Source organism: Cherax quadricarinatus, chromosome 64 (assembly GCF_038502225.1).
Source record: "Cherax quadricarinatus isolate ZL_2023a chromosome 64, ASM3850222v1, whole genome shotgun sequence".
Classification (NCBI taxonomy): Eukaryota; Metazoa; Arthropoda; class Malacostraca; order Decapoda; family Parastacidae; genus Cherax; species Cherax quadricarinatus.
In genome coordinates, this window is record NC_091355.1 from 8,590,265 (window position 1) to 8,612,596 (window position 22,332).

Consider the following 22,332-nt stretch of genomic DNA (forward strand, 5'->3'; position numbering starts at 1 on the left):
ATATATATATATATATATATATATATATATATATATATATATATATATACATACAATATATTCATACAGTATATACATGTACGTATATATAATAAAATGTATTAAGGAGCAAAGGCCAGGCAGGTAGTCGGTCACTGTATTATACTGTTGTCACACGTGCTGTTCGTTGCCCCGGGCAACCACCAGCATCCAGTTAGTCGAATATTTTGTATTATAATCTACCATTTATCTTACAATAGTTGTGAAAAATTTGTACGAAGTGTTATTTAGCAATATTATTCACTTGCTGATTTAAAAGTGTAATTAAATAAGACACCAAAGAGAAGTTTGAGTAATTAAGAGGAAGGATTAAAGGCCCTGGCAGTAAGAAAGTTACTGCTGAACTCGGTCAGGTGACTGCCAGACGGACAATACTTATTAAGAATGTTTATGCTTAATCCATGATTTTCTCTTTATCGAGACCAAAATTATTAAGATTTTAATATAAAATTTTAAGAGAGCCAATACCATTCACAAAAGATGAATTTTATTAAACGTTTTGTTTAAAGCTAGACATTACTGTACGAGAACGACGGTCACCCAGACCCAAATGTATATGGATGCTCTTGCAGCAGTCGTGTGTGTGTAGGTGTAAAGTAAGGTTGTGTCACCATCCATGTGTGTATCATCGTAGGTAACACTGGCACTATGGCGAGTGCCGTAGATGCAGTAGTGGATGAGGGAAAGGCTTTGGGTGGTGTTGTAGACAAGTATTTCTCTTTCATCTACGAGGAACCCACGGATGACGCCCTCAGCGACGTGGAAGAGAGCGTGATTGACTCTGCCGTCGACCACGGCTCTTCCATGGAAGACACCGTCGTTACCTCACATCCAGATGACCCCATATCCCAGAACTCCCGTCACGAAGATGCTCAAACTGCAGACAGCGTTATCAGACCACAGTCAACAGATTTGGAAACCGAACAAGGTGGCGAAAATGTCACTGAATATGTTGACTGTCTGAAGTCTGAGAATTTTCATGGAAGCAGCCCTGAAGATGGTGATATTACTTCAAGACATGATTTGGGGAGCCGAGAGATACTGGATGTAGATGCTGTGACAGCATCCTGCGGGAATGACCGCCTGGAAAGCTACAGAAATAATATTGGTACTTTAGATTTGGGGAGCCAAGACACGCTGGATGTAGATGCTGTGGCAGCATCCTGCGGGGATGGCAGCTTGGAAAGCTATAGAAATGATACTGTTACTTTAGAGGGATATGAAAATGAAGCTGAGATAATGTGTTTGGATTTTCCTGACCAGTTTGGTGCTATACCCGCCGCTGGTGCTGCTGTTAAGCTACCCTCCACAACCCTCACAATCACAGCCGCCGCCGCTGACCAGCCACAGGAGAAACTCAAGGTGAACCCGTTCTTGAGCCCTCAGTTAAACCCACATCTGAGCTTCCAGCTGAATCCTCATTCCAACTCAGAGTTAAATTTCCCATCAAATGTGAATTTGAACCCTGAGTCGAATATGTCAAGCAGTTCTGGAGCAGAGCCGCAACACTGGAGGTCTTTGACGAGTGGCTCATCAAGTCTTGAAGTCACCAGCAAACCGGAAGTGTGTGAGTGGAGTCCCGGGCCGCAGCACAACACCGTTACTCCTATCCTGCTGCTCGACAACTCTCACTCCATTTACGTGAGCGGCGACGCCCACGAGCGCAATCCCAGAGCCACTTCGGTATATCTGAACGCTAACCAAGACAGGTCTAGCAGTTATATAGTCCCTCCTTGTGACTCAGCCTCTGCTGTTACCATTAAGATCACACCAGACGATGATAGGTCCTTAGATAACGTATTAGGAGAAAGTGAGGGTATTTTAGTAAATAAAGTGGATCCAGAAGCTTTCGGAAACTTTTTGGAAGAAATGCAGAAGCCTTATACTTGTGTTGAGTTCGGCAAGTGTGAAGATGATGGTGCTACAGTTAATTTACTCGAGGAAATGCACAAACCTTTCGTTACTGGTGATTTTGGCGAGGTCGACAGAAGTGGCGGTGCAAGGTATGATAGTTTTAGTGCTTGTGAAGACCGTAGTGTGCTTGATATTGGCGCTATTGAGTGTGATATACTAGACGAACTGTTTGAGGGAATCATAAAGAACGAGGCCAAGTTCACACTTTTAAGGCCTGAGGATCTAGTACACGATGACAAGACTGGAGTTGAGGAGGGTGAGGGCAAATGTGGTAGTAAGGGTAATGTGGATGATAGTGAATTTGAACTTCAGAAACAGGATAAAGGTGCTTGTGAATCAGAGATGATCAGGGAAGATCCATTGTCCATCGTAAGGGAATCGGATCACATTAGTCTAGAATTTACGGAACCTGTAAGCTCATCCCGGCCCCACACGCCAGAGGCTACGTTTGTCGAAGGAGGGGGTCAGGAGGCACCAGAGCAGAGACAACAGGACGTGGAGTGCGAGAGCGCCATAGGTGATCGCAGCTGTACGGAGGACAACGACCAGAGTCTAATTGGGGGTTGGGGGAAGGAACCTGTTGCGCCCGCCCTGGCTATTGAGAGTGATGACGTGAGTGCGACAGGTAATTCAGATCACGAGAACACAGCCGGAGAGCATGGTGCCCCATGTTCTTACACGTGTGAGGGGCAGGGAAGCACAGCTGAGCAGCGCCCGACATTCCTTTGTGACGAAGATGACCCGGCGTACTCTAGGTCCTTCACTCAGGACCAACCCATTTGTACGGAAGCTGCTTCCGCCGCCGCCAGTAATATGACTGCACCTTCAGGCCAGCCCAACCTAGCTACACCTTCGGCTGCCTGCAGTGAAAGTGAGGATTGCTCATGGCATGAAATAGGGGCAGTGGGTGGAGCGGGCATCTGGCGTCCTGACCAGTTAGACGCCACTTCTGACGTCTGCGACTTCGATGCTGACTGTGAGTCTGCCGAAGACTCTAAAACTGGTCTTGCTGCAGCAGTATCAAGGATTGTTCGGAGGAGCATGAGACGCATGCGACGCCTAAGGTTATCGGGGCGTGGATCACCTCGCCGTAGCCACTGTGGGAGCGAGGATACTATTGGTGTAAGCGAGGAGACTGAGTTGCGGCGATCGCTGCCCTCTGCACCACCTGTGGGGCTCTCCACCGTGCGTTCCCCCGCTGCCGCCTCCATCATCGTCACCTCCCTCATGGCAGCTCTCGCCCCTCCACCCCTCTATGCTCCCAGAGAGACACTCGACCCTCCACCAGGAGACGCCCGCACACCAAGGTAGGTTTATCATGCATTAGTTCCTTCAATTGGAGTGTCTTGATACTGAAGGGCTCTTGATTCAAGGAATTGAGGCTGACCTTCCTTTTTATATAAAACCTGATTAATTCTCATTCCCTAGGTACCGTACCACCCATACGGATTTAGCACTTATCAATGAATAATTAACCAACCATGCATCAGTGAATCGGGATATTTAGTAAAGCATCTGCATTTGAGGCCAAATTAGTGAAGAGCTCTTTATTCAAGGAATGGGAGTTTACCTCTCATTCCCTAAGCACTTCATGACCCTATGGGTTTAGTGATTCCTCGTTGAATATATGAATAAGACTCAGCCTATAAAGTGATGTTTTAAACTGCCAGATAACGGCAATTATAACTCTTCTGCCCACTCTTGCCATCTTTCTTTTTTATCCTCCCATACCCTGTTTACCTTCGCTCTTTTTCCATCTTTTTCACTCATGGCCTCGTTCCTCCCCTATTGTTTCCCTTCTCCAGTGATATCTTCCTCCCCTCATTTCCCATACTCTTATTCCTTCTTGCTATCTCTCTTTTGTCTCTCCCATACAAGCCTGGCCAGGGCCGGAGTAGGAAAGCTCTCGAAACCCATTAAAGGTATATCAGTGGTAAAGGTATTATACCCTCTTGCTCTACTTATCCCCCATGTCTTTCTTTTTCCCTTCTCCCATGCCCTCTTGCCTTTTCCCCTTTGTGATCTCTCTCGCCATTTCTCTTCCCCCGTTCATGTCCTATTTTTTCCCTTTCCCATGTCCCTCTCCCTTTCCTATGGCATTTATCTTTTTCTCCCTCCCCATGCCCGTTCTTGCCCTCCTATTTTCCCCATGACTTGTTTTGCATTTGTTCGAGGCAAAGTGTTAATACTGGGAACACTAAGTTTCACGACATGTATTCCTTGGAACATAGACGAAAGAGATGCAACACAATTTACACCTGGAAAATCCTGGAGTCTAGTCTCGAAACTGCATACAGGTATCACTCCCTACGAAATAAGAGGCTCGGCAGACGGTGCAGAATAACCCCCAATGAAAAGCAAGGGTGCCACGAGTACACAGAGAGAACACTAAGTGTAAAGGGCCCACGACTTTTCAACAGCCTCCCTTTATACATAAGAGGGATTACCAACAGGCCTCTTGCTGTCTTCAACAGGGAAGTTGATAGGTTCCTCAAGGAAGTTACTAAATAAAAAATAATTCGTGTTAAGCGCTAAACCCTTCCTATTTGTACTCACCTAATCAGCCGGGATGTGGTTCATACGTGGGACTGCGTACCACCTGGAAAGTGGTAGAGAACGTACACGCAATAAGAAGTGGTAGAATACATTCACGCTTAAGGGGAATTTTCACAAATTTTCCCTGTACCTTTTTTCTGTCTGATTATTTTCATGGAGGAGCGTAAAACCCGTAAGCGTCACAGTACCTGTGGGGAATCAGAAAGCAATCAAGTTTTATGAGAAAGAGGGAAGGATAACAGTTCCTCGGATCAAAAGCCCTTCCCTAGCATGCATGAGTGAGGCACACCTTGGTCCTCGTGTGAGTCATATACTGCTGTAAGCCTAATACTGATCTCTCTTTCCATCTCAACTGACCTTTTATTCAGTGGTTGATGACGTATACTTACAATGGTGCCTCAGTTATTTCTATTAACTCTTTCCCAATAATGCGAGGGTTTAAGCAAGAGGTCCCTATTGGTTTATCCGGGGTAAGATCTACATAATATACTGTATGTGTGTACCCATAACGTGTGCCCTCCAGACATTGTTAAAAATATATTAACACAATGGAAATAAGTCGACTTTATGGGTTGTAGTAGGTTCAGTCTACAAGGTGTACTATATTTTTATGTGCACTCAAGACCATTATAAAGACAATGTATGTTATCTACGCAGTCTAAACAAAAACTTACAAAGGAAGCCTGAATGCGGGGTGATTTTCCCTGGTGTCGTCAACCTTGAGGAGCGACCAATGGCGAACACCCATTACCCCACTAGAAGTTCCCACGCGTTCGGAACCCGCAATGCACCTCGACCACTTACAGGCTTGTATTAATCATTTTTGTAATGAAACTTTTGAGTTTTAATCTAATCTCAAAAGTGTGAAAATACGGTATTTGTAATTTTGCATGCAACAGTGTACTGGAGGTTATAATTTTAGACAATCATAAGCGTAACATTGCCTTCATGCAGAGAAACGGATGTCATCATGGCGGTAGGTGGGAGCCTTGAAACAACGTCAGTATCCGCGTAAAGTTTTAGCGGTTTTATTAGTCTTTGTCAGTGTTGCTTATATTAATTATGTGATAGGAACTACGCTTGGTAGCAGTAGTAGTTTGACGCAACTTTATCTAGCAGCTGGTATGTTAGTCTTTTACATATAGATTTCTACCCATAGACCAGGGCTGGTCAACCTGTTCTGAAAGCGTGCCCAAATTTTGGATTTTATGAAAAGATCTTCCGCTTGCCTATAGTTATTTTGATCAGCAAAATTATTCATTTACAGCTTCAAGGAGAACCTTGAGTTTTCCCTGAAGCAAGTTTATTCTTTTCTCTGAGGATGAGGGTCCCCAGGACATTTCTAGAGGTGGTACCTCCCAATATGTTATATACACCATATATTATATACCTAGAGGTTGTTTCGGGGGTCAACGCCCCCGTGACAGGTCCTCGACCAGGTCGTTACCGTTGGTCACACGCATTCCAAAGTGTTTCTGTATGTAAGATGAAAATATTCCTACACGAGCATACACTACGAGAGTTTCCGGGTTGAATTAGCATAGGAAGGATAAGACCTTCGATTCAACTTATATAGGAAGTCGTATGGTGTACAGTTAATGGCACCAAAGCTGAATACTCTAGCATGGTATATTAGTTCCAGCCCCACTTCTCGGTAATGACATAGTGTAAATGTACCTTCCATTTGTTGTATTTGTATATATAATGATGTGCCGAATAGATAAAACTTGCTATTTTGGCTTCAATAGCAATGCTCTTCTTGCCGAATAAGGCAAACGAAAATTTGTGTATGCAATAATTTTGCAAAATCATTCTGGATCTAACGAAAAAAAATGAATTCATTTCGTTTGTTTATATCAAATTATTGTAAACTTATCTAAAATATATTTAGTTCGATTAGGCTAAATTAAATTGCGCTTGTTATAATAATGTTAGGTAAGTTTTCTAAGGCTCTTTTGGTAAAAAATTATTAATTTTTACATCAACATAAATGAAACAATATATCTTTAAATTAATAAGAGATAAATTTTAGAAAGGACTTAATTTTAAATGAGTCCTTGCTAATTGACCAATTTTACCTATATATATATATATATATATATATATATATATATATATATATATATATATATATATATATATATATATATATATATATATATATATATATATATATATATATATATATATATATATATATATATATATAATACATCGGGTAAAAAGCCTTGGGAGAGCAAGGAATGTCGCGTGCCAAGGAATTTTTCTGGCATGCAACAGGTTCACCAGCCCTGCATCCCTCTACGTAGGTGATATGTCAGACACACACTTGTGCTCGTGTAAGTAACAACTTTTCGAAAGGCTAGCGAAGTACTCGATCCAGGGAATTGGAACTACAGTCTCCTTCCTCAGATCGAATCCGATTACCTCTCATTTCACAAGTTCTGTTTAACCCCCACGGATTTAGCACTCCCCCGTGAATAATAATAATAATGTCTTCATTTTACCCGCTGTTTGCCATAGCCTACCGTCTTCCGATGCCTCAACATTTGTGGCAAATCTTTAACAAAGCAACTTTATATCTCTTTTTGTATTTTTTATATGTAGTCTACTTTGTATATACTCAGTATATTTTAGTATAAAAATATCATTTTTATTCTAGCTTAGGTATTAATAGTTGATCACTATTGTGTCTATAATAATGTAGCCTAGTCTAGCCTATAGCCGGGCTCCGGGAGTAGAAGGGCTCTCGAAACTCAACAAAGATAAGCCTAGGTTGGTAGACAACCATCCAGAGAGATACTACCGCTTTGTCACCTGAGTGTGAAATGGAAACCTGATGTTTGTTTTGAACTCTGACACGATTGCTCATCTTTTTTTCTCATGGACACTTATCATGACAGTAAGTCTTATAAACCTCTACTTACATTTAGTATATACACACCTTTAGTTTCCAATGTGCTTCTTAATTGTTTTTAATCATATAATAATTCCTTACCAGTCTAGGCCTGGTCTGAGACCGGCCTTGGGTAAAATAATCACCAGAATCCACCGTGAGGTTTTCTCTCGGTGTAGGGTTAGGTTAGGTAATGTTTGTCAGGAAACAGGACATGTTTCCTGACGCGGGTTTTAGTCGTGTGATGACCCACAGCTGGAGCTGACCATGTTTCTTGACGCGGGTTTTAGTCGTATGATGACCCACAGCTGAAGCTGACCATGTTTCCTGACGCGGGTTTTAGTCGTGTTATGACCCACAGCTGGAGCTGACCATGTTTCCTGACGCGGGTTTTAGTCGTATGAGGACCCACAGCTGGAACTTTGGGTCATCTGACCGAGGCTGTCCGCTGGCTTGCCGATCCACCCCCTTCAAAAAGTATGGTTATAATTATAACCATTAATGCATTTCAGTGTAGGGATAAAATTATACTTGACCAGTGTTGAAAACGTTATAGGTCAGGGGCCCAAGACTGTTCAACTGCCTCCCAGCATACATAAAGGGGATTACCAGTAGACCCCTGACTGTTTTCAAGAAGGCACTGGACAGGCACCTAAAATCAGTACCTAACCAGCCGGGCTGTGGTTCGCACGTCAGTTTGCGAGCGGCCAGCAGTAACAGCCTGGTTGATCAAGCTCTGATCCACCACGAGGCCTGGTCTCAGACCGAGCCGCGGGGGCATTGACCCCCGAAACTCTCTCCAGGTATACTCTAGGCAGCCATAATAGCCACATTAACCAACCACTAACAGGTAACTAACAAATCAAAAACATACTTAAACTTTACCTGCAAAAATATTGTGTACATTCAGCTGCTGTTCTTTAATATCTTTATATAGACATAATTTTCCCACTATAATGAACATTGATAACAGATGTCATGAGTTACTTTTTATACTGCGGTGCCTGTCGATGAAGGAATCTTGATGCAAATGACAACCTACACTCCTTTTTCCTTGAATCAAACTTGATTACCTCTCATTCCCCAGGCAATGTATGATCCTAACGTGTTTACCTCTCCCCTATGGGTATACAAATATCAATACACAGTGGTATATACCTGTGACTTGTTTCGAGAGTCTTTCTATCCTCACTTTCCGGCCTGAGGAAGGGGTTTCTTTTTGAGTGCTTGTTTAACTAGGGTGTTGATGTTTCCTTAATACTTAATAATGGCTTCATGTGGTTTGATATAATATGTGCATATCATTTTTTGTTCTGCAACTAATCTACAGGTTTAGCGTTTCACTCAGCATATAAAAAGCAATAAACATAATAAATGTGCATCTAAACGCGAGGTGTGCGAGGAGTCGCAGGGAGGGGGGGGGGTGAGGACGATGATTGTCAAAAGTATGGTCTGAGTGAGACAATGATTGCTACAGTTATGCCAAGGTTAAGTGAGAGTGTCTGGTGGTGATCACGGCTGGTGTATTCTGTCCTAGTTCTCTGTGGCGACTTCCACCACTTGTATGGAGTATGGGAGTATGTATGTGTGTATGTACTCACCTAATTGTGGTTGCTGGGGTCGATTCACAGCCCCTGGTCCCGTCTCTTCAGTGGTCACTATTGTGTGTGTGTGTGTGTGTGTGTGTGTGTGTGTGTGTGTGTGTGTACTCACCTATTTGTGGTTGCAGGGGTCGATTCACAGCTCCTGGCCCCGCCTCTTCGCTGTGTGTGTGTGTGTGAGAGAGAAAGAGAGAGAGAGAGAGAGAGAGAGAGAGAGAGAGAGAGAGAGAGAGAGAGAGAGAGAGAAAATTACCATAGGAGTTGTATTGATGGAAGCTAAAATTGCCTAACTGTAATGGGTGTGGACCTGTCACCTGTGTGTGCAGGTGGTCTACAAGCAAGGTGAAGAAAAGACAAAAGTAAGATCGCATACCACTTCTCTAGACACGGGCTACGGTATAGTGGAGTTGAGTTTCTTTTAAAATAACAGTGCAAACAGGTGTCGTGCCTGAGATGTGGAAGACGGTGAAGATGATTCATATCTACAGCATGTGAGGTGAGGTGAGAGGAGAGGAATGGGGGTGAGGAGAGGGAGGCAGAGAAGAAAATGAAGGTGAGGGGGGAAATAAGGCTAAAGTAGAGTGGCGAAAATACTCAATAAGCGGATACCTAAATTGCAGTCCAAGTATAAAGGAATAACTGTGGTGTATGTGGAAGCACATGTGATTCATTGTTCCAGCTGAGGGAGCCTCTGCAACAAAGAACATGGCCTGAGGGTAACTACGGAGCCTGTTCCTCCAGGCACACACAACGTGAGTAACATGATCAATGAAGAACAAGATACATGGGGATGGAAATCTTTAGCTCTGGATCTTTCGCACTTTCGTGCGTCGTCAAGAGCTATGCAGCGTTGCAAGACAGCAATAGATAGGGTAAATTCTCAGATGCGAGGCAGAAGGTATCAGTGGTAATCCATGTCAGGGGCCGCAGTTAATACCTTCTGCCGTGCCTCATAATTTCCCCTCCTATCTGTTGCTATCTTGCAACGTTGCATAGCTCTTGACACACGAAAGTGCGAAAGATCCAGAACTAAAGATTTACATACCCATGTATCTTGTTCTTCATTGATCGTGTTACTCATGTTGTGTGTGCCTGGAGGAACAGGCTCCGTAGTTACTCTCAGGCCATGTTCTTTGTTGCAGAGGCTCCCTCAGCTGGAACAATGACGACACACGAGAGTGTAGAAGGTCTAGAGCTAAAGATTTCCATCCCTACGTGGGTTGTTCTGCATTGTTAAGATTGTCTGTTTGCGATTGTACTACAACATGATCAGTGTTTGCAAAATTAACACAACCTTTTCCATACACACAGCGTTTATTATGTTTCACAAGATGCCGTTCAGGATACTGTGTACCACGCATGTACTGCCGGTCCTCCAGTACGCAACGCCAACGTCAAGTCTTTGTCTTGACAACTAGATAAAAACTGGAGAAGATTCAGGTGTTGGCCACCACAATGATTTGGAGTTGAATGGCAAGAACAACGAGGATATTAAAAAAGAAGAAGTTAAATCCGTTTGAGTACTGACGATGCGAAGGAAGTATGTTCACGACGTTCAAGATACTCGGGGTATCAAGAAAATGGACAAGAACAGGCTTGAATATTAAAATGGTATACAATACCGACAGGTTGATAAATAAGACACATGTGCAACAGTTAGGTATCTTTATTCCGAAACGTTTCGCCTACACAGTAGGCTTTTTCAGTCGAGTACATAAGAGTGAGCAGAAGTAATAGAGATGTAAAGACGATGTCTTCAGTCCATCACCCTTTAAGACGTAGTTATGAGGTGGTCAGTCCCTCAGCCTGGAGAAGAGATTTGCTCCAGGCTGAGAGACTGACCACCTCATAACTACGTCTTCAGGGGTGCTGGAATGATGATATCGTCTTTACATCGCTATTCTGCTCACTCTTCTGTACTCGACCGAAGAATACTACTGTGTAGGCGAAACGTTTCAGAATAAAGATACCTAACTGTTGCACGTGTGTCTCATCTATCAAGAACAGGCTTTCCCACAGGGTAAGCCAGATTAACTTTATATTTACGAGGAAGCACTACATCCCCTTAAGGGTCATACAGAGCCTGGATAATGGGAAGTAATTTGTTTTAATCAAAGGAGGGGGAGAGTAATTCAACTTTTTCAGATGAACCCTTCACCGGCATCAAGGTATTCTCTTGAAGACAGGGGACGACACATGAAAGTTCAAAACCCATATGAATCACGGAGATACATGAAAAGGGTAGTGAATATATGGTGGAAGCTAAATGTATACTGGTCTCTGGTATAAACCTTGGTAACAGATATCGACAAATTGGTTTAGAAAGACACGTGAGCAAACACTAGAACATATTAGTTAGAAAACGTTTCGGGCTTGGAACCTTGATCACTTCTAACATGTTAAAAGTTGGAAGTGATAAGGGTCCCAGGCTCGAAACGTTGTACAATAAATATTTCCATACTGGTGTTTAAACGAAGTGTATGTTAGACAGCTCACAAGGATGTACGAACCTGCTGCAACAGTTACTAGAAGGGTAAGAAGCAGGCCCAAGAGCTGGAGATCCACTCCTCTCCCCACAAACACAGCTTGGAGAGTACACAAGACGAGCTGAAGGTTCACCATAAAGATGAGGAAGAGGGGATGCACTGATGCTGTTGAGGGCTCTTGATACAAGCAATGGAACTACCTTCCACTTCCTTGGCTCAAACATGATTATCTCTCATTTCCCAACTGTTCCAAGAACCAACGGGTTACCCGCTTACCGGTACCTACCTACCTGCGTGTAGGTACCGGGTAACTGGAATAATAATACTTATCCAGAGGTTCGCGAAGACTGTATCGAACTGAGGGAAGGAATCACGAGATAAATGTGGTGGATCACGAGATAAGCTGTATCCTCAGCCCAGAGTGATTGGTGTATATTGTAACGATAAAAAAGCATGTGTGTAAACATGTGTTAATGGATCCGTGGATCATCGCCCCCTCGGCCCAGTCTCAAACCAGGCCTCATAAATGAAAAAGTCTAACTGGAGGGTGTCCCAGGGGTCAACGTCCCCGATGTCCAGTGCTTGTACACGCCTCCCAGCGGATCAAGGCCTGATCAACCAGGCTGTTACTGCTGACAGCATGTAGTCCAAGGTAAGAACCACAGCCCGGCTGATCGGGTACTGACTTTAGGTATCTGTCCAGTTCTCTCCTGAAGGCAGCCAGAGGTCTGTTGGTAATTCCACTTATGCTTGGTGGGAGGCTGTTAAACAGTTTTGGGCCCCGGACACTTGCAGTGTTTTCTCTTAGTGTACTAATGGCACCCCTAATTTTCATTTGAGGGTATGTTGCACCGTCTGCCCAGTATTTTGCCTTCGTAGGGAGTGATTTCTATGTGCAGATTTGGGACGGGAGGGAAGGAAATAATGATCTGTCGCTTTGTTTTATTTATTTCTACATGTACAAGTTATACAGGCCTAGCTGGCATAGATGACATACTACTATATAGAGAGCTCCTTGTTATGCAGAGCATTTCGTGCAAATTAGGTCAATTTTTGCCCCTAGGATGCAGTCCACACAAGTCGACTAACACCCAGGTACCTGTTTTGCTGCTAGGTGAGCATCGACAGCAGGTATCTTAAGGAAACACGCCCTAATGTTTCCACCCGTACAGGAGATCGATTCCTGGACCTCGGTATGTGAGCGGAATGCGCTAGTAATCGAGCTCATACCATATAGTTTATTAATATAACTCGAGGCCTGAGTTAATGGATTATTATTGCCCATAAGTTTATATATTAAAACACAAGTCATTATATACACAAAAATATCTCTTGTGTCTGAGTGTAACCAACTGTATTCCGAGACAACAGAACACTCACTCGACCAGTGTTGGACTCCCTTAATGAGTGAACCACCCTCCCAGGTCTCGTAAACCATTCTTATGGTCCCTGTGAAGCACCCCTGCAGCTGGTCTTCCTGCAGGCCTCTCCTTATGTCTGTCTGTCTGTCTGTCTGTCTGTCTGTCTGTCTGTCTCTCTCTCTCTCTCTCTCTCTCTCTCTCTCTCTCTCTCTCTCTCTCTCTCTCTCTCTAACTCTCTCTCTCTCTCTCTCTCTCTCTCTCTCTCTCTCTCTCATTACGTCCTCTTTCTCCAACCTTCTCATCACCACCCCTCTTTTCACCTCACCACTGTGACATATATACAGAAGATGGGAAAGGTGAGGTGTGGGAGTGAGGAAAGTGGAAGGTGAGGAAGAGATGAAAGAGAAAGATAAGTGAAGAAGATGAGTGAGTGGAGGGAATAAGATAATTGGTTAGTAGGTTTAAATTATGGTATACAGGAGGCCTTCACCTGGAGGCATCGTCTGGGACCAGGCCTCGAGGGCACTGACTCTTGAAATCGACTCTGGTAAACTGCAGGTAAATAGATGTGTACATCTGCTACACACGTGGTGTATATACACTTGTTATATACGTGTTAGTGTATGTAAGTCTATCACTTAAATGGCGCGTGTACACCTGTTAACACACACGTGACCGTTTGTAACTTACACACGCGACGGTGTGTTCCACACAGTGGTGAGAGTACATCTGTTACACACATGAATTTTAACCTCTGGACTGATGTATTCATGAGAATAAATATGTTGAATTATCACCCAAACTGATTTAATGTGCGTTAACTGTCTCCAAAAATCACTTGAGGACTGTGATTATATTTTTGAGGAAAAGACATTGTAAAACAAGCTTTATCATGACAAAGTTTTAAGCTGTTAAGATCTTTTTCAAGTCTTATAGTTTATAATATTTGTGCGGTTTAATATTTATATAGAGTTGCATGACAGGAGGAGATAATAACTAGAACAGAGTATACTACAGACTCCGGCCATACAATAGAGCGGAAAAATAATGTAAGGGACCTGGGAGTAGTAATGTCTGAGGATCTCACTTTCAAGGATCACAACAGTGCCACGATCGCACGTGCAAAGAAAATGATAGGATGGATAATGAGAACTTTCAAAACGAGAGATGTCAAGCCAATGATGATACTTTTCAAATCACTTGTTCTCTCTAGGCTGGAATACTACTGTACATTAACATCTCCATTCAAAGCAGGTGAAATCGCAGATCTAGAGAGTGTACAGAGATCCTTTACTGCACGTATAAGTTCTGTGAAGCACCTTAACTACTGGGAACGCTTGGAAGCACTTGACTTGTACTCGTTGGAACGCAGGAGGGAGAGATATATCATAATCTACACTTGGAAAATCTTGGAAGGAATGGTCCCAAATCTGCACACAGAAATCACTCCCTACGAAAGTAAAAGACTGGGCAGGCGATGCAAAATGCCCCCAATAAAAAGTAGGGGCGCCATTGGTACACTAAGGGAAAACACCATAAGTGTCCGGGGCCCAAAACTGTTCAACAGCCTCCCATCAAGCATTAGGGGAATTGCCAATAAGCCCCTGGCTGCCTTCAAGAGAGTGCTGGGCAGATACCTAAAGTCAGTGCCGGATCAGCCGGGCTGTGGCTCGTACGTTGGACTGCGTGCGGCCAGCAGTAACAGCCTAGTTGATCAGGCCCTGATCCATCGGGAGGCCTGGTCATGGACCGGGACGCGGGGGCGTTGATTCCCGGAATAACCTCCAGGTAACCAGGTAACCGGGCCTGTTGTGGCATGCAAGGCCATGCTATCAATGACTTCAGAATCAAGTGGGCTCAGGATTATGTCAGAAATGTTAGCAGAATTTGGTGTTGGTTAGGGATTAAAGTAAACTCGCATCGTATACTGACAGGCATACACCTCATGGTGTGTATATATGTGCATGTGTTATCAGTCTTCTCTGTTTATCTCTGTAAATCAAAGAGACGCAGGCAGAGAAAGCTTTTAAAACAAAAATGGTACGCCCAGTGAGAGCTTAAGGCACACAGAACTAAGCACTTCCTCGTAAAATCCAACAGTCAGGTGCTAAGAGGAAGGCTGGGTCAGGTGACAGGTGGAAGGGAGCAGAAAAACCACAGAGTGAGGGGTAGTTTTTAATATTTTTTTTTTTTTGTTTCTGTCTACGTGTCCTTCATTTATTTCTAGTCATCGTACCGCCACTTTCATTAACGACTCACTGTTAGTGTTTATATTTTAAATGTTATTTTGTTGTCATTGTTTAATTTTTCATCTTCCTTAGCAAGGGTGCAATACTTGACGTAGTTTTCAACTTTGATTTTTCATAGGACAAAAAGTATTTTGGCTTTCATTCAGTTTTGCTTTTGGCTTCTTGTATACCCGTTCCTAAGCACTGTATACTGCTGTCAGTTTTGGCTCAGTATTTCTCTAACCAGGATTTATTTTCATTCTTGAGAGTCTGGAAACCTTCAGGTTAGTAACTACTACTTCCCCGCCTGTAGAGGGAATGTCATTCTCTTTTCTAATTTACATGTAGTTTTTCTTAATGGTATTAATGCGGAGTATGTTCTAGGGACGCTGCTATTGTGTTCTCATGTTTGTGTTACTTATACATTATGTATTGTTTGTAACGGCTTGATAAAGCTCCTGGAGAGCGAAACGTTGCTACAATAAAATGTCACATTAGTTGTACTTGTGTACTTTTACCTAATATAATGTCGGTAATTCTACCAACTTAAAAAAAATATTATTGGGGGGGTTTGACATATTTCCAGTTAATTTGTTGAAAAACGCCAATCTGCAACGTTACTTGCGTATGCAGTGCCAATCCGATCAATTCTATTTTTTGTTGTCTTAATGCGACTTGATGACATGATAATTGGTTTGTGACCGGTCATGTCAACTGTCTCTTGGGACTTTCTTTGCTCTCCGTCAAACTGATTTTTAGTGGCCTGGTTACAACAGATTTCTCATGTCTCCTATTCTATTTCTTTTTCTCTCGTTCTTCTTTCCTTGGCTTCCTTATTCTTTTCTTTCCCTTATCCTTCTCCCTTTTTTTCCTATTGTTTTCCCTATCCTCCTCACTTTTCTTCCACCTCTATTTCTCCCTCCATTTCTTTCTCCATCTTATATATCTCTCTCTCCGATCCTTTCCCTAGTCTTTTATTCTCAAAGACACACAAAGGTAATTTTCCGTGCGAAGGGAGAGATTCTTTTGTTAGTTTTAAAGCCTATCGACTACACGAGGGTCATTAAGCTGCATGTCACCTGGGAACCATTAGTCAAGTATACTTTAATCCCTAAAATAGGGATTAAATTAAACTCTCAGTGATACACAAAGATACATACCTCTCACTGTATATACCCTTGGAGGGAGAGGTGAGGTGATATGTGGTGTAACCGGCTATCAAGTTAGCAAAGATGGTGGCCAAGATGGCGCCCAGATAGGACTGAGACTGCATAGGTTGATTTTTATTTCTTCTTATTACTGACACTAACATGCGTGGCTGCGATAAACGAAGAGCTTTTCAGTGCTTAGATTCAATTAATTTGGATACAGTCATCGTGTGCTCATACAGTACATGAGAATTGCATGTTGGGAACACCTTCAGTCTGCCGGTATACTATTCTACATGGCCGGAAAAAGAGCTGTGTTCCTGTCATATTTCACTACCACACAGGATGGCTGTCTCACACTCGGTAATGAAATGTGTCTGATCTGGCTGGGAGGATGATGTTATCAAAGTATTCCACTAAGGGTAACTCCAGCAGAGCTGCATTTGCGATCGCTTGGGAACTACAGCCAACCGCAGCTAGGTTGGTAGGGCACTCAGCTCTCTGGTATGGGTGGAATGGGGCGTATTTCCTTAATTAAGACACCTGTTGTCCCTGTTCACCTAGCAGTAAGTAGGTACCAGGGTGTTAGCCGACTGGTGTGGGTCGCACAAAATTAATCTAAGTTGCCAGAATGCTCTGTATAACCAGGGGCTTTATAGTATGTCACTGATGTCAGTTAGGTCTGTATACGTCATATCATGTAGAAATTATTATTGTTATAAACAGGGGAAAACAAGAATTTATATGGATATCATAATCACGCTTTTTACACATTCAATACATATATACACATATATATGACAGTTATTGGCGCAAATACACATGAACGCATCACCATAATTTATAAGACTTTTTTTCTAGTTCATACTTGATATTTATGCGAGGCTGTAAACCCGTGTGGCTCATTCACCACATGTTCGTAATTGTGGTTGATAATTAACATGACCCGTGTATGGCAGGACTACATCTCTGTAAAGTAAAGGTTTTGAAAATAAAATTGAACCATCAAACAATAACAGCCTAGTTGATCAGGCCCTGATCCACCGGGAGGCCTAGTTGAGGACCGGGCCACAAGGGCGTTAACCCCTGGAATAACCTCCAGGTAGGTCAACAAATCAAGTGATATCATAAGATTTCATAATGATCGTAGCTGAGCGAAACGTTATCGATTAAAGTTTGTTTTCTAAAGTGTCTTTTTCACTTAGATTAAACTTTTTTTTTACAGATTGCTTATTATTCCTCACCTAGTGTGTGGAGATCACCGGCTTGCCATTTCCCCATACCTTACCTTTGACCTACCTTTAATGAGTTTCGAGAGTTACTACGGTCGTTGCGCGATCAAGAACGGTATCCCCATGTTCCACAAGCCGAGTCCCCTCTACCTCAATGCACGCATAATTAATAATACTGAGTGTGGCATAAGTTTCATTGTAGGTAAATATCAGCATTGAAGATTTAAAGCCAATCACTTGGAAACTGATATTTCAAAACCAGTTTGAATCTTCCTCTAAGATACACCAGCTTCGAAAGTTTAAAGCCAATCAGTAGAGATGTTCTCTATTTATCACAGAGATCATTATCCCGCTAATACACTAGCACTAAGTTTAAAGCCACCCGGATTTTTTTTTCAAGTTACTGGTTTTTATAGTTTAAAGCCGACTGGATGAGGCATTCGCAGATTATTGCATGAAAACCAGTATTTTAATTGTACCATTTCAATCAGTTTGGTAAATCAACGCATACACTGTTCAGTATCAATACAAACCTGACTGAGGGACTAATTACCTCAAACTCCTGATATTATCTACTGGCCTATGCTAGACATGTCCAAGTCACACCCACTTAAGAAGGAAGGAGTACTGCGGCAGGCTTACTGGCCCAAGCTAAGCAGGTCCACATCACACCCACCCACATAAGAACATAAGAATCTAGGAAGACTGCAGCAGGCCTTCTGGTCCGTACAAGGCAGGTTGTTGTGATGAAGGTTTGTTCTTATGGGGGAGGGAAGAGGAGTGGTAACTTTCGGGCTGAGGTGGTCGTCCCAGTTCCCATACGCGGGTATAAGCATTGTGGGGAAGGTGGGGGTGGGTTCATCAGGCCAGGTGAAAGCTTGGAGTCACCGGGGTCAGATTTAGGATGGAGGGAATTTAAGGCAGGGAAGTAGTGGTGGTGGTGCAATGGGTGGTGTTTATTTACAAATTGATGGTTGCTAAGGAATGGGATAACGAAGGGGTGATGAAGGGTGGTGATAAATGTGGTGGTTGTTTAAACGATGCTGGAGAGCTGTGTCCAGATTATTTTCACGAAGAGCTAAAACCATAAATGTTATAAAGTGACTATGGAATAGGAGGCACACCGGATTGATCCGAGGAAAAGGCACCTCTAGTGCCAGCAAGAGTCCTTCACTAGCATCAAGACACCTGTCTGCCCTGAAGGAAGTGGTATTGGTGACCTGTGTTAGCAGAAGTGGAGAGGATGTGAGAGACAGATGAATTATATCATTTGTTAGGGACGTTATGAAAATTTTTGCTGATACTGACACTTGGGTACACCCCTAATTATAAATATGAGCAGAACTGCACTGGAGTAGGTCTAAAGGCCTATGCCAGTAGGACTAGGCGCTAGTTTTAAATTTACAGGGGGAAACATCAAGGGATGAACAACAGTATGGTTGATCATCCCTTCTTTCTGCCGAAATTAACGGCATGTTTGCGAAAAACAATTGCACGAACCACTGACATATTGTTGGACGGGTGGTTAGATACCTGGGCAAATCGTTGCTTACTTGGACGAGTCGTTAGGTAGTTAAACGAGGTGATTGGACGGGTTATTAAGTAGGTGGACGGGTGGTGAGGCAACTGTGTACATAATATACATACACCGCATTTACTGGACATAATTCATTTATATGAGCCTAAAAATATATATGGTGCTGGTGGAGACACTGAGGTGAGAGGTGATCCCTCGTGGAGTGAGTCATCTCTTGTGAAACAAGTGCCGCAGGTTATTCTCTTCCCAGAGAAGTTTCTTTCTAGACCCTCTGGCATCATACATCATTTCAAGAGTCCCATTTTAACAAAGGAAATTGTGACATTGTTTTGAAGATTTACTGTATGTTTTCTTTAGTTGAAGGAATCAACATGTTGACATGCATGAAGACAAGGAGATAAGTAGAGCCTGTGTGTGTGCGCGCGCGCTCCAGGAAAGTGAGGTCAATTTAGGTTACTACAGGTGATATTTCTCGTGAATGGCTGTCTGAGTCACAGTCATCGATGTGCAAATCATAGGTTATGCATTATTGTCCCTGGGTCAATAATACAAGCAGAGAAGGAACGCAGCAGGTGTGTTGGACAACGCTAGGTTTGGAATGTCGCCTCGTCACGGGTCGCTAATTGTCCCCGTGATATGGTGTGTTCTAGAAGTCTGACTAAGCAAAGGGCATGTTGGTTTTGTTCAGTGGTGTTTTGTATACTAATAACTGATGCTTGTAACATTATGTGATCTTATCGCCTTCCTTAGTGAGTGAGTTTAGCACCTCACTATGCAGGAAGGTGTGAATGTTACGGTGAACGACCTATGTGTTATTGGTGTTGCGAATTTTACAAGTTTATTGGTGTTCTTGTATGCTGGTATTTAAAGTACTTGAAATCTCTCTTGTGTGTTATCTATCACATGCGGTGCAAGGATGTAGACTTCGGCACTGTAGATTGGCATATGCATATTACAAGTCATTTACTGAGGAAATGTTTCTCCACGAGTGGCTTCTCTTGGTGAAACGTTTCCTCAATAAATCCGTGCACGGTTTTATTTACATACTATTGGTATCACCACACTTATTCTCTGGCTTCGGGAAATCTTAATACGATTGCAAACGAAGCACAGAATGGGTGGGGCTTGAACCCATGGCAGGGGAGTGGTAAAACTCGCGGGTCATGCTAACTTCCCTATGGTGTATATAAATATACCTATTTGGATGACTTATTAGGCCGATGTGCCCAGTGGGCATGCGACTCGCTTGTCATAGGTTCTATTCCCCACCCATTCTGTGATGTGTTCTCTGGACTTCGGCACTGATGTTACCGTGTGCTGGTCTGGCCACACAAACGTTGAAGAAAGTAGCACTAATAGTCCCGGGTTGGTAACCTCAGGCCATGAACGGTAATACTCCTAAGCTCAATTTGTGTCTTGTGCCCAGGAAAGTAAGTTCGTAACCTCTCGAATGATAGATAATATCCAGTGATACGATCATTTTGTGGAGTAATCACGTCAAAATTGTTTCCGTGGGTTGATTCAACCTTGCCACGCTGCTCAAATTATCCAGGCGTCTCACCTGTCATTATGCCACTTCCTTAATTCCCTTCAAGAGGGGGCATCTAACCCCACTTTGAACAGGAAGGAGAAACCAAGGTGATCCTCTTGTTTTTTAACCTGGATAGCTGGGGTCCGAGCAAGTAAATAATAATCAGACTCGATAATAATAATAATAATAATAATAATAATAATAATAATAATAATAATAAACATTACGTAGATGAAATACAATTTCAGAGAGTATTACACATTTTTGTACTGCTTGCAATAAGCATAACTGTTATACTGGAAACGGGTAGTAAATTGTGTTTAACCCAGAATAAGTGAACAAAGTCAGCATGGTTTAATTCCACCAGAATGTGCCTCTTGCTGCACGTCTACCCCTGACCTCGATTTCTTCAATCAACGTACAGTAAAGGAGGGAGTGTAGGCTTGATTCTCCGTTTGCTAATAGCTAGATAAACTCTACCAGGATATATTTACTGATGTCTTTTTGACGTGTTTAGGCTCAATCCTGACTTGTCTGTAACATACCTGTGAACAATTTCGAGGGCTCTACCCTCACGTCCAGGACTCAGGCCAGATTTTCTTAGTATCAGCTGATTAACCAAACTGGTTTTGCTGTTGCAGGCCGCACAGACCTACATACTATCACAACCAGTCATAACTCCATGTAAACATTGTTGACTTACCCCCAGGGGCTGTCTTAGTGTTATAAAATCAATAGTTGTACTTGTTGGATAAAGGAATGTAGTGAATGCCAGGGCAGGAATGCTGGGTAATAGTTTTAACTGCGTGCCTGACTGCTTCTGGTTACCGTGTACACAACACCCACACCTCGTACACTTACACTCTCCCATGTTCATGTTCACGTTCATGTAGGTTTGCCAGGACAGGTCCTGGCCCGGGTCTTCTCGATGTGGTGACCCGGCAGTGGCTCCCAAAGGAGTGTCAGTGTGTGTACACGTGATGTACCGTTTACAGCCCTATGACGGGGGTAGCCCTATGACAAGGGCATGGTGAGATTACACTCTCCCTTCTACATCTAAGAAGATTTCGTGTTGTTGTCGAAGGGCTTTTGAATAAAGATTACCCATTCTCCAGGAGCTGTATGACCCTTACGAGTTTAGAACTTCTATATGAATAAAAAAGACCTCTGTAGATAAATGGTTCAGATAACCGACAAGTTGATAAATTAGACACCTGTGCAACACTTGCGTGGCGAAACGTTTCCTCAATAAAGATACCCAAGTGTTGCACATGTATCTAATTTATCATAAAGACTTCTCCCTCATGACATGGTCGGGTGGTCACACTTGCGTCTTTCGTCAGAGACGGTGAGGGTTCACACACAGGAAAGAGGATCGAGCCTCTAGCGTACTCCTACACTTGTACTCCTTGCAACATAGTCGAGATACATTATTTTATACACCTGCAAGAATCTGGAGTGTTTGGTACCAAATCTACACAAAAACACACACACACACACATACAACAGGCCTAGTGTCTAATCGACATGTGCCTAGGACAAAATGGTAACACACACACACACACACACACACACACACACACACACACACACACACACACACACACACACACACACACACACACACACACACACAAATCGTTCCCTATGAAAACAAGCGACTCAGGACACGGTGTAAAATACCCCCAGTAAAAGCAAGGGTGAAGTGAAAATAAGAGAAAATTAAGTGTGAAGGAACCAAGACTTCAACAACACTTCATGGATAAAAAAATATAACACGGTCCTTTACTGAGCATTTCGCCT

General features: G+C 42.9%; 1 protein-coding gene across 2 annotated transcripts in view; it reads left to right on the forward strand.

The window, feature by feature from the left end:
• The first annotated feature begins 618 nt into the window (after positions 1-618).
• bdg (sodium-dependent transporter bedraggled) overlaps positions 619-22,332 on the forward strand; it is a 145,090-nt gene continuing 123,376 nt past the window's right edge. For both annotated transcript variants that reach the window (XM_053792872.2, XM_053792873.2), the window contains exon 1: positions 619-3,260. In XM_053792872.2, the coding sequence (XP_053648847.1) occupies positions 688-3,260 (2,573 nt within the window). In that variant the 5' untranslated portion in view covers positions 619-687. The remainder of the gene's footprint in view (positions 3,261-22,332) is intronic.